This window comes from Nelusetta ayraudi, unplaced genomic scaffold, assembly GCF_046127955.1.
Source record: "Nelusetta ayraudi isolate G7.1 ecotype Tasmania unplaced genomic scaffold, CSIRO-AGI_Nayr_v1 ptg000092l, whole genome shotgun sequence".
Classification (NCBI taxonomy): Eukaryota; Metazoa; Chordata; class Actinopteri; order Tetraodontiformes; family Monacanthidae; genus Nelusetta; species Nelusetta ayraudi.
Window position 1 is genome coordinate 4,127,567 of NW_027466142.1, and position 13,056 is coordinate 4,140,622.

Sequence of the window (13,056 nt, forward strand, 5' to 3'; positions counted from 1 at the left end):
TATGACTTCACGTGTTATTTCAGGAGAGTGTAGCAGACTGGTTGTCCTTCCTATGACTCGCTACCATTGAAGTGCCGCTCAGGTTTAAAAAGCTTGGTGACCCCTGACCTTGACTGTCCCTTTTGTTTGGTTTCCCCCCCCATGATAACCAGATAAGAGTTCAGCGGCTTTACTGACCACATGATTTCATGAGAAAGTAAACTTTGTGAATGTGGGGTCTAAAAGTAAAAAAAACAACAAATAAGCTAATAAATCAGTGCATTTCAACAGGCATAATATAGTAGTATAGTCTAATACTTTAAACGGATTAAAGTCGAGTTTGCAGCTTTTCCGTTGCTCCACGTGCAGGAGGCTGCAGTTTGCCGAATGCAATCCCTCTCCAGCCCATTTCTGGGAAAAGGGTCTCTGCAGATAAAGGGGAAGTCTTGGAGAAAGTGAAACTGCATCACAGAAAACTGAAACAATCGTTGTCAGCATGTCCACGCGCATGCGTGCTTTGCACAACGGGTGCTTTAAAAAGAGCTTGGCCTCAGCTCGAGAAGCAATCCGGAGGAGAACAGCAGAGAGCTCACAGCCCAGACTCGCTCCACAGACACAACCATGAACTCAGCGCTCGCCACCCTTCTCATCTACTCACTCTTCTGCTTCTACGCACAAGGTACTGTCATACACAGATTCTGGCCTTAGCTAAAACTTTACCTCTGAAGCTGTTGGACAATTTACCACTAATGCAGCACTTTTGCGTGACTTTAAATTTTTTGAGAAACTCGCTGTTGAGGAGAAGCGTGAGCATCCCTCTATGTAGGGATGTGATGCCACCTACTTACTTACTTTCAATTGCAGTACTCACCTGATTCCGATACCGAGTACTTAATAGGGCCATTACACATCATAGAATTACTTAGATTTTTTAAAAAATTTTCACAGATGTTCTATTATTTGAAAAACATTCCTCTGCATCTTTTTTTTTTTTTAGAACATGGAACGACTGTCACAGGTTTCACTGCAGTACAAACAAATGTTGTACTGTTATCGGTACCGATACACAATACTGGTATCGGTATTGGTGCATCCCTACTTCTAGTCAGTCAAGGTGTAAACAGGGAAAGCTGGGAAAGAATTGGTGCATGTCTCCTGTCTCTTTACATGACCTGACTGATGTGTTTTACATGGGTAATAATCACACAATGATTTATTGACTAGACATGATAGAAAGCATATATATATATATATATATATATATATATATATATATATATATATATATATATATATTTTTTTTTTTTATTTATTTATTTATTTTTTTGTGGAATAATTTTGAGTGCTGTGGAATAAACCCGGGTTGCGACTTCATGATAAGGAAAAAAATGTGGGTCCTGAGACTGAGACCAGTTGGTTGAGAACCGCTGGTCGAAATGTTATGCAAGTGGGTCAAGTTTCAATCAAATGTTTATTATGAAGACGGCCGACTGAACAAAGCCGTGACGTGAATAAAAACAATGCCACATGCTTTCCTCTCGCAGGACAACCAGTCAACAGATCCAGTCGGTGCCTGTGCAAAAATGGATTCATACAGACTCCCGCAAGGTTGGGGCCATTGCTGAAGGACTGCAGAGTCTTTTACCCGAGCAGTTTCTGCCCACAGGTGGAGATCACGTGAGTATATATATACATGTATATAAAGATTTTAACCACTTTTCCAAAACAGTGTTGTTCAGTTTTTCACTGAAACAATTTTTTTTTTTGTCTCCCAGAATCAAAACGAAAAAGGGGACCTACTGTGTGGATCCAAAGTCTCACGCTGGAAAATATGTTCTGACAAGAAAACTCCAGTAAGTAAAGTTAGGCTGTGTTCATTTTCAAAAACTCTCCAACATAAAAATGTAACACAGATTTGACACTTTTTACAAAAAGAATCAATAATAATATGATTTCTGTTTATTTAGGAACGTGAGGAGCACAAGTGTGACTGCAGGATTACCTCTGAGCTCAACACAAGACAGACGGCAGACGACAGCCCAGCTGTAGGTCTCTGCTGCTGCTGCTGCAGCTCTGGAGATGGTTGAAGGAGTTTCATTTAAGATAATGGTGTGGTATTAGAAGTGTTGCTTTGTAAATATATTTAGTAAAATCATGTGATGATGTGAATAATGAATAATCTTTTCTGTTTTTGAATAAAATAACATTGTTTGTAGAATTCTTTGCCGTACTGTGTGTGTGTTCTCCAGTGTCGATACACTTACACTAAGTCTATATTTCAATGAATGTTCATAAGATCTAGATACTAAAAATAGTGAACCACAAGGGAGGTTGTTTCTGATAAATCTTTTTTTTATTTATTTTTTTATGTTTCATTCTTCGAAAGACATCTAAAAAACTGATGATTCCATTCAGAAAGCTCAGGATCGTACTTAGGACAGTTATTACTATTACTTCTTGACATTTATTTGAATTATATACGCATGTCAGCTGTGGACACATATTTTAAATAGTGTTTTTGGTTAGCCTTAAAAAAATGAAAGCGGTTGAAAAACATTTATTCCTCAAGCAGTGACAGAATAAACTACTTTCAGACTGCAAGTGGAATGTGGGAAGGGAAACAGGATGACTAATTAGAACTCAATCTTCAGTTGTGGTGACACTCTATAGCTTCCTATATATATAACAGTCACAGGCTTGGGGGGAAAAAACAGCAATGCAATGCAGTTGATTTGAACAACTTTCTTTGCTTTAATTCAGCTGTTAATACAAAAACGGCACACGGCAGAATGTTGCCCAAAGTTACAGCTTAAGTTATTGTTCTCGATATGACACACACACACGCACACGCGCGCGCACGGAGCCCTTAGAGTACGTCCAAAAAAAAAAAAAAAAAAAACAGCTTCACACCAACACTCCTGTCACGCCATGCTAGTTAAATAACAAACAACTACTGTGGTCGTCTGAATGCAAGTAAAAATACAGCAGGTTTCTTTGTGCGGCAGTTGAAAAGCATCTTCAAGAGCAACGATAACAAAACAAAACAAAAGAAATCATTTCCTTAAGGCAGTTCATTCATTACTGCTTAGCTTGAGCGAAATACCACGGATCGGGCAAGATCGACAGAAATAAATTCTCGAGCCCTTTGCAAGTCGACTTGAGCCTGAGACCTTCTTCACTGCTGACAAGGAGCTTCCTCGTGACTGTGAAGGCACTGATGCACTTGCTGGAAATTGTCCAAGAGAAAGCATACTGTTTTGTTTTTTTTAAATTTATATCTGCATGGGAAAAGACAATTGGCATTTAATACTGGTTCTGCATAGAAAAAGAAAATGGATGGTATTGTATGTATTATCCATTCACATGTGAAGCTTAAAAAAAAACTGATAAGGTAACAGGCAAAATATAACAGCCAGGGGTAACGACGCTTTCCTGACACACATGAGAGAAGACCAATAAAGCCGGTGGGAGCCGCTGTGATTCATCACGTCTGCAATCCAGTGAAACCGTTTGTGAATACTTTCAGAATTTGACCTGGACTGGAATGTTTCCCCGCCAACAGACCTAACTTGGTCTGAGAACCCTTTAATAATTTTAAAACCAAATCAGGTTAAAAAAAAAAAAAAAGAAAAAGAGAAAAGACAAGACAAGAGTCCCGACTGTAAAACAGACTGTTTGGTGGCACAAACGTAGAGGGGGAGGATGCAAGGTCCTGACAGGGTTCTAGTGGTTTGATGATGGAACCCCTCCCCCATCCAGGTGTCCTGCACACTTTTTTGCCATTGTTTTCTTTCCAGACATGACTGTGCTTTGATTTGTGATATCTGGAAGTCGGAGCCAGAATCAAGTCCTGCCGTGGCATCGGCCAGGGCCGAGCTCAAACCGGGCAGTTCCTGCTGTTAAGTGCTAAGCTAACAAACTCCTGGGTTAGCAGTAGTAGTAGAAACTGCCACAATTTGTGCCCGAAGTCGGCCGAGAGAGTACAGAGGCCGACGACAGTTTCCAGAGGTACAAAGTATTACGAGTACAAAACGTAGAAGAGGCAACGGTAAAGACACTTTGCCTGTTTGAATACCAATGCAAGCGTGAAGTCTTCTCACCCAACCTACCAAACCACGCCTGTCAGCGCAAGGGTTGGAGAAAGTCAGCTTTGTGCAGGAGCTGCAGTTTGAAAGAAAACTCAATATCTTGACAACAAGACCAGACCAAATAAAGGTTTCAATTGGAGCTTCAGCGCAGATCATCCTCTCTCCTGGTTCCATGTACAAGGTTGAGGAAAAATAACGCACCCTCGAGAGTGGACCCCATCTGTTTCAGTACAGCTGGACTTCCTTCAGCCCTCGTCTTTGTTCTTTAGCGATATGTACATTTTTCAACACAGAATTCAACGGAAAACGTTCACACAAAGCCCTTTTAAAAAGCAGGGGAATGTCACACGTGATCAATGGTCAGATTAAAACCAGAACCACACACACAAATACAAACATCAAGTGGTCACTGTTATTCGAAAATACTGCTTAGACAACACTTAGTTTGTTTAAACTAGCAAAGACACAACAACAGAATGATGGAAAGTGTGTAAGGAAATACTGCTGGACATACTGCTGACATGCAGGGAGGGACATGTTGGAGCGAGACTTGACACTCGCCCCCCCAGGAACTGACCTTTCTGGAGGAGAAGCTTGTGCATCATTGAGGAATGCCTCTTTAAGCAGCCCGGCTACAGTGCACATGATGCCCGACGGCACCACAGACGCACAAAAGGCTCAGAAATGGCCTCCTCTTCCTCCTACTCTTCGTCCTCCTCCTCTTCTACTGCTGCGAAGCCTCTGAGGCACCGGAGTCTGAGGACCCCTGAGGAGAGTCCCGGGCCAGGAGCAGCTCGGGGGGCCGCAGGAAGACCACCAGCACGGTGATGTTGTCGCTGGAGCCGGCAGCCTTGGCGTGAGCCACCAGCTGCTGGGCGACGGCCTCGGAGGGGGCGGGGCCGGGGCTGGGGGTGTCCTCCCCTCCTCCGCCCTCGGGCTCGGCGGTCCGGCGGAGCGCGGCCAGGACCAGGCGCGGCACCTCCGAGGGTTTGACGGCGTCGAAGAAGCCGTCGCAGGCCAGCAGGACCAAGTCCTCGTCGCCCTGCAGCTGAGTCACCGAGCAGTCGGCGTCGGCCGACACGTAGGGCTTCTGGTCGAAGTCGCCTGGTGGAGAGGGGAGGAGATGAAGACCCTGTGACTGAGACTGAGTGATCAGGGTGGGATGGAGGACAGGCATTTCTCAACTGTAGTGGGGTTTTTGTCCATGTTCACAATTATCATGTACAAGTCTCCTTGTAATGCTCATTATTAGGCGAAATATCAATACCCGTATCGAGTATGGGTACCGATATCAATACCGGTATCGTGTATCGATACAGATTCCAAAATCGAGTATTGGTACCGATATTGACAGCAGTATTGTGTATCGTTATCGATACCAGGATACCAGTGTTGCACATCTGTACCATTACCCGGTGCATATTGGTTCCGATTTCAATACCAGTATCGGGTATTGTACCGATACCCCAGTGCATAGTGCATATCAGTAGTGATTTTGATGCCAATATCAGGTATCTGTACCAATAGTGATACCAATATCAATACCAGTATCAGGTATCTGTAGCGATACTTGATGAATATCAGTACTGCTATCAATACCAATTTGGGGTATCAGTACCGATTGCGATGTCAGAATTGGGTGTCTGTACTGTTATCGATATTGGTATCGGTACCGAGACCGGGGTTTGAGTACACTACTTGCATCTGTAAAATATGTGCCAATACTACAACACAGATACCAGCTGAATATGTAAGTATGAATATGACAATTTTGTTAAATTTGTGTTTGCTGCAGTGAAACCAACGCCCTGTTCTAGAAAACGTGTTGAGGAATGTTGTTCAAATTACATAACTGTTGAAAAATTAAAAAAAAAAAAAAAAAAAAAAGTAATTCCATAATATGTAATGGCCACATTAAAGTTAAGTACTTGGTATCGGTATTGGTGGGTGCTGAAATGCAAGTGTCGTACTCTACTCATTTGGTAAAAAAGTGGTATCGGTGGACCCCAACTCATTATGTTTGCACCGTTCCTCAGTTCTTACAAAGCGCTTTGAGATTTTTGATGTGGTTTAGTGCTGTAAAAATAAAAATTGATTGATTGATTGATTGTAGGGGCCACATATGGATTCTACTTCTTTCTGCAGGACTGTTGGATATTATTAGAGCCTCGCCTTCTTGTGAACAAACATAATGGCCACTGGGGGTTGAAGCTTCTCACCAGCAAATCCCTGTTGGGAGCCTTCAAACCGACCTACGGCTCGACACTAAGCAGAGACTGGCACGGACTGGAACTGAGCCAGGTTGATGGGTTCATTTAGTTGTCTTATCAGCAGGACATTCCTGGGGGCTGATTCTACCTTCAGATTTTCTCAAGCAGCTCATCATCAACTAACGCCAAAACTTTCCTTTCATCAGCGATACCTGAAAGTCACATATCTGAACCAGTCACCAACAATGGATTAATATGGGATTTTGAATCTCGCCCAAAACATAAAAATTGACCAATCTAGGATTTCCTTCCAAGGAATGTATGAGGCCAATATATGTTAAGTGGAGCCATACTGACCCCAAGGGGTACATATGAGAAGTTCCCTTCAGGTTAGTCTAAGGCTGGATGTGTTCATCAATACAGTATTTCTTTGGACCAAGGTTACACACTTCCACAACTTTAGAAAAGGTTTATCACCTCATCCAAAATCATACGGTTTTGTTTCTTCATGTTCTTCTTTTCTTTCATTGCTGGTCTTTGTTTCATGTATCTATCACCGACAAACTCAACACCACATACTGTACATACTCATTAGATGGACAGAGTGGAGGATGACCCACCGTCTTTAGTGCCTAAAGCCTTCTCATTGGCTCTTTAAGAGGTAACAATTAGGAAACAACAATAGATGTTCAGAATGGGACGCATGCAAAAAAGGAGTACAAAAGGATGCACTGGTCTCCTTTCTGCACTCCCATCACTATAGAGTGCTCTGCGAGACTGAGGCCGTTAAGACTCTCAAGTAAATGGCGACAAACAAGACTCCGATTGTTCAGTCAAGACGTCATTTTTCCACAACACAACAAGGCAGGACAACATTCTACGGCTGCACGACAAATGGATTTTACATTGAAATTGGATTCATTAGTGTGAAAGAATGTAAAAAGGAAAAAAAATGTAAACGAAAATGAAAATAGTCAAATTTTACTCGATTTCCTCCCCATCACATCCCTGGGAAATTTGTTTGCTATTTTCTTTTAAAGATTTTTTGACATAACTTAGTCCATTGTCTTTTGTGGTTTTACCAAAAATGATTTTGGCCAAAATCATGCAGATTTATTCTGCATGAAAATTTAATCTCTTATACTGTCCAATTTTCCATCATTTTCATACCTGTAGCTATTTTCGCCAACTAAGGCGCATTAGGCAGTTGTATTCTGTTTGGCCCTTATCGGCCACCGTAAGAGCCGGCAGGTGAAGCAATTTTGAATCTTTTTTTGAATTTTGAATCAATTTTTTAAATGAATCTGACTTCTTGGCAGTACAAAAGGAGGCGGTTTCGTATGTTGAGCTGCCAGTAAAAATCAGAAAACCAGAAAAGCAGCTCTTACCGATGGCTCTGGACACAGCGTAGGTTCCGTTCACACGCCAGCACCCCATAAAAGTGATACAGCCTCCAAGATCCTCAATTCTCTGTTTTTCATCCTATACAGAGGTAAAAATAAAAAAACATATGGAACTTTATTTTGTGTTCACATTGGCACTATTCATTCGACCCAAGTTGTACAGTTTTGCTGTTATGACGCGATATGCACACTAACTTGGAGCATTTGGGCAACAGTACACAAGCCATTTATCATTTGGTTAGGTAGTACCATTTGGCTATTGGCAAAATTGTCACTACGTCATGACATGAAAGACTGTAAAAAAAAAAATCCCTTTGCTCCAAATTGTTCCGTCTTCTCAAATATAGGTTTCTGAAATGGAATGTTGGAATTTAAAAAAGGGCAAAAATTAAATAATTTAACAATTCCTTCAACAAACCTCTGCTTAATTACTATTGCTAAACATCTACGTAAACTTTACCTTCAACCAAAACTTTACTTTTTGTAATTTCATCTGGAAGTATGACAGTTAACATTGCAAGTGAGCTTGCATTATTTCAGGGGCAACTTGAAAAGCTTCCCGATGCAGTCAGCTGAACAACAGGTGCACAATGAGTAGAATGAGTCAGTGGCCGCAGCTATTGGACAGAAATGGGGATATACTGGAAGCTCGTTGCAACAATGATAACGATACAGTGGAAGCTGAACCAGCACTTTTCACTGGAAAAATGACTCATTTGAAAGCCGGGCAGTGTTGGTAGTTGCACCAATAGGAGGCGCTGAGGATCATCAATCTCACTCAAAGCAAGAATTACACGTGGTTTAACCAGGAGTTACAGACCCTGGATCAGTGCCCGACACAGTTATAACACTGTGTCTGATGGTGACTGCTACTGTCCATGAAAGTGCTCTCTACTGCTCTGTCCTAGTGAGCCACTCTCAATGTTGGTTTTAATTAAAGGTGAAGTCTGTAATATTTGCAGATCTTGAAGAAGAAACAGCGACAGCAAGTGGCTATATTTCAGATTGCAGCATCTTTCACTCTCCCTTCACCTCCTGAGCTTGCCAGTGAACTACAGTGGCCTCTTGCACACAAACCTGGATACCTTGTCCACCTTCTTCTTCGTTGGTTTATTTGAGGACCCGAACGGTCACCCTAAATACGATACGCACTGTCAGGCGGCTGGATTGTCCTCACCAGGCTTCCTTAGAGATATGGCGGCGCAAGATGGCAGCTAACTGGTAGCAAGACCCTTGTTCTATGGATATTCTTATATCCGACCCTTAGAAAACTGTTCTAAGTGTAGGAAAACCAAATTACTTTTAGTGTATTAATGGGCAGTATTACACTTTTACAGCTATAAAAATCATAAATCAAGCCATATTTTACACACTGTACCTTTAAGTACAGAATGTCGGTACTTTAGCAGCCGCTGTTGTTTATTAAGCCTGAAATAATAAAACAAATCCATTGTCTTAATGGTGTCACAAGTGAATTTAACATCCTGTTTTATGCCCTCGCCAGCTTTTTGCAGTTTGTACTCCTTTGATCTTGATCCGTACTGATGTGTTTATGGTGTGTAGCCTTCAAGGCTCTTGCTAATTTGACTGCAAAAATAAACACACAAACGTACGACACAGTGCGCACAATGCTAATTGAACACGTTGAACTAATCTGAAAAGGCACACGTTTGTGTGTGTGTGTGTGTGTGTGTGTGTGTGTGTGTGTGTGTGTGTGTGTCCACACATTGAATACCGACCTCTCTTTCTGGTTTATGGGGATCCATCAGCGTCACCGCTTGGCCCCCTCTGACCAGCACTGCTTGCGAGTCTCCCAGCCATGCGACAGCCAGCTGCGGACCCTGGATCAGCGCCACCACACCTGTACTACCACTCCGCAGACGCTGACAGCACCCGCACACACAGATGCAAAACGGGTTATATCACCTGCTAGTGGCAGAGAGAGCGACGTGCGTGGGGTTCCTCAGTACCTCTCGCTTAGCTTTGCCCTTGAACATGTCGTCTGTGTGCTTGAAAGCCACTTTAAAAGCCGTGGCGACGTCACTCTGAAGCGTCTCCTGCTTCGCTAATGCGACATGAAGGTGAGTGGAGGCGTACGTGGCGGCGTCTACCCCACCGTGGCCGTCAAACACGGCGTAGTAGGCCCTCCGCACGCCGTCCTGCGTGTTGGGCGACAGGAAACAGAAAACAGGCTCAGTTGTGTTCTGATCTACTGTAAACTTAGACTTTGGGCACTGAGTGAATAACAAGAAAAAAAGAAAGAAAAAAAAAGGAGTAGTAACAGGTCGAATATGGTCCTGTACCTGTATTCCAAAAAGTTGGTTAAACTCAGTCAAGGTCACATGCTTGTCCTCCATCTTCCTCCTGGTGTTCTTGATGGCATGAACACAGCATTGTAGGAAGTGGGAGGGAGGCGGCGGGAGTTCCGGAAAGGAACGATGCCAAGCCAGAGCCACAGTTATCAGCTCGTTCAAGAAGACGCGTTGCACGGCCACCGATTCCAGTACTGAGAGGGGGGGGGGGGGCACAAAAACAGAGTGGATAGTTTAAAGAATGTCCTGCTGGTGTTTCCATCAACAGCGGCAGAGAAGCTTCATATTGGCCTCCAGACTTACAAACTACTTGCTCTTCATCTTCAGCCTCTGCGTCCTGAGAGCAATGGAAAGGTGAAAGGTCGCTTTGGAGCAGCTTGGACAGCGCCGTCTGGCTCAAGAGGGCGCTGAGGCCTGCAGGAGCGCCCCTAAGACATTCAACGCACAGAACAGACAAAACACCAGCGGAATAAATCTAAGTAATGCATTCCCCATTGAGCAGGACGGCTGCTGAATTTAACAATATGGTCACTTTGTCACGTGCTAAGGACATTTCCTAAAAGACTGACATTTCTGCTGTAACAGATTTGGGAAACAGGAAGCACGGAGAACAATGGCTTGGGATTTTTTTTTTCTTTCCTTTTTTACAGACAGGATAAGAAAATTTCCTGACAGAAACTAAATGCAGAAGACAGAAGGCAAACTGGAAATAATTTCCATCATTATGTGTATAAGGCGATAAGGTTTTGCACTAATGATTTGATTAATGGACAGCAAGTCTTAATGACAGGAAATACAAGCACAGAGGGATTCTAAAGACAGAAGACACTGTGAAACAGCAGGAAAAGAGGTTGAACAATTAATGACTTGAATCCAACTTTCAAAAACAAAGGAAAATTCACATAAACATTAGAGACATGTTATTGAGGTATTATTAAAATATTTTTGTTATCAATTAATTCAGTCAATAATGACTGAATTAACCATTGATGGGCTTTGAATTAACTTGACTTTCTTCAACTGTAAGCTCATTGCAGTAGGATGAGACTTTCAAGCTAAATCATTATTCTAAATAAATAAATAAATGAATGAATAAATAAATAAATAAGAAAGTAAATAAATACCTTCCAGCCCCAATAAAATAACCAACCATCAAAAGTAGTTTGGGGATCCCTTTTGAAACCTTCCAAATGTGCACTGCAGTGTCAATTAAAGAACTTACAGGTTTGTTGCCAGTGACCTCTGATATAATTAGCTGACATTGGGTGGCCCCTTCCAATTGCAGTTACAGTGTTTTTGTGAATATGATCAATTCTACACCTATGGTTAGAAAAGAAAAACCTACCACCACCCAACCCAGCATGACTGAGCATGCAAGAACAGAGCTGTCAGGAATGTGTGGAACCCAGCCTAGTATGCAAAAGATGGTCAGGACGAATTTTATATCCGCTGTGACAAAGCATAACAAACACAATGCAAGGAGGGTTCAGGAAAAACCAAAGTGCTAATGAAACAAGGCCTTTGGTCAACAGTGTCACTACAACGTTCACTTGTAGGGGCTGCCTGCTTACTCTCGAAGCAAAGAAGGACGTCTTCTTATCCCAAGTGCATATATTACAATGGTGCTTTGATGCGATGGTGCCAAATGTGTTCCCCCCCCCCCCCTCACTTGAACAGTACCTGGCAGCCAGCAGCTTGAGCCCGACCTCCAGGCTCTCCCCGTGCAGCTCCTCCAGGGAGACTCTCCGGCTCAGCGGGCTGACGGGCAGCGGACTGTCTCCCTCCAGAGTAGCTGGGAACTCTTCCGCAAACCTCTCCAGGAATTTCCTGGCCTCCTCCTCCTCGTCACCCATCCTTGGCTTGGCACGGGCTGCGGTGGAGTTGCGGGTGAAGCGTGTGGGGTGTCAGCAGCACAGACGGGCCAAGAAGTGGGACGCTCCAAATTTCACACTGTAGCAGCAGCAGCAGCAGAGAGAATGGCAGACATTTGGATTGTCACTAGTTAGCACATCAGAGACTGTGTGTGTGTGTGTGTGTGTGTGTGTGTGTGTGTGTGTGTGTGTGTGTGTGTGTGTGTACTCTGAATATACAGCCTGACATGTAGTGCTTTAAGCACCCCTTTTGAAGTAATAGACGCTGAATGAAAGGACTTGGTGTGCCCAGATACAGGAGCACTTTGACTATCTGATGTGTTTAAGAACACTGTGATGAAGTAGGACGTTTCCCCAACACTAAACTCGTCTTAACTAACCATGGGATACGGCTGTCGCACCTCATGCCAATGGCTAAAAGTAACTTTATTGATGAGAACAACAACCTGAGTCGAGCGTCTTAGAGAATAGTCTGAAAAAAACAAAAACGAACCCGTTTCACTGTGCATAGCTTTTCAGAAGTTGATTTCCTGTGCAGATGTGCATTTTGCTAAAACCACACATGCAACAGCCGTGTCATTTTGTGGCATTACGTACCGTGGGTTTACTTCGTAAATGTAGGGCTATCAGAGGCTCGGTTCACTTTTTTTTTTGCAAGGTTAACTTCTTGACAATGCACGTTCAGAGTATGCGGTGGAAATAACATTGATTTCTACAACTTACCTGAGGCTAACTAGACTGCAACAATGTCTTAGCATGGTAACTTCCCCATCTACACAAAACACACGGGCTGGAGAAAACGCCCTTGGACGAGACAAAAGAATCACTCACAAATACGGCGCACAAACACAAACCTGTGCTCGCAGAACTGATTATCAAAACACCGTTGATGGCCACATTAAAACAGAACGCTATCCATACCGTAGAGAGATCTGTGGTTTGCTCACGGAGCAGGGCGGACCCCTGAGTGGTGCGTCACCATGTCAGTTCCGTCTTCCGGTGCAGATTTAAAGGACCACACCAAAAACCATTTATGCTGGTTATGCATCAAAATCATGGGCAGTTCCAGAAAGCGGGAAAGAGTATTTGTACAATAGGGATTATCATTATCAGTTCAGTTTTTGTGTTGTATTCCATCTATAAAATGTTTTCCAAACATTGAGCTGCATGTAACAAATACTTTTCAACCCTAA

The 13,056-nt window shown here is 43.0% G+C and overlaps 2 protein-coding genes across 4 annotated transcripts; one reads left to right on the plus strand and one right to left on the minus strand.

Moving 5' to 3' along the window:
- The first annotated feature begins 503 nt into the window (after positions 1 to 503).
- Positions 504 to 2,197, plus strand: LOC142902291 (C-X-C motif chemokine 11-like). Its single transcript, XM_076047215.1, has 4 exons — positions 504 to 658; positions 1,524 to 1,656; positions 1,755 to 1,832; positions 1,947 to 2,197. Exons 1-4 carry the CDS (start codon positions 601 to 603, stop codon positions 2,026 to 2,028), a joined length of 351 nt encoding a protein of 116 aa, XP_075903330.1. The 5' UTR covers positions 504 to 600; the 3' UTR covers positions 2,029 to 2,197.
- Positions 2,198 to 2,706: 509 nt separating this feature from the next.
- On the minus strand, positions 2,707 to 12,875 carry ppm1f (protein phosphatase, Mg2+/Mn2+ dependent, 1F). Of its 3 annotated transcripts, none has more exons than XM_076047030.1 (8): positions 12,785 to 12,875; positions 11,673 to 11,942; positions 10,296 to 10,420; positions 9,984 to 10,186; positions 9,651 to 9,839; positions 9,420 to 9,563; positions 7,666 to 7,759; positions 2,707 to 5,171 (listed from the first exon to the last, which is right to left on the minus strand). In XM_076047030.1, the coding sequence occupies exons 2-8, from the start codon at positions 11,843 to 11,845 to the stop codon at positions 4,792 to 4,794; spliced, it is 1,308 nt and encodes a 435-aa protein (XP_075903145.1). In that variant the 5' UTR covers positions 11,846 to 11,942; positions 12,785 to 12,875; the 3' UTR covers positions 2,707 to 4,791. The 3 variants fall into 3 exon arrangements, with proteins under 3 accessions (XP_075903145.1, XP_075903144.1, XP_075903146.1); XM_076047029.1 differs by having other exon boundaries at positions 12,718 to 12,830; XM_076047031.1 differs by lacking the exon at positions 12,785 to 12,875 and adding an exon at positions 12,587 to 12,723.
- Positions 12,876 to 13,056: the final 181 nt, after the last annotated feature.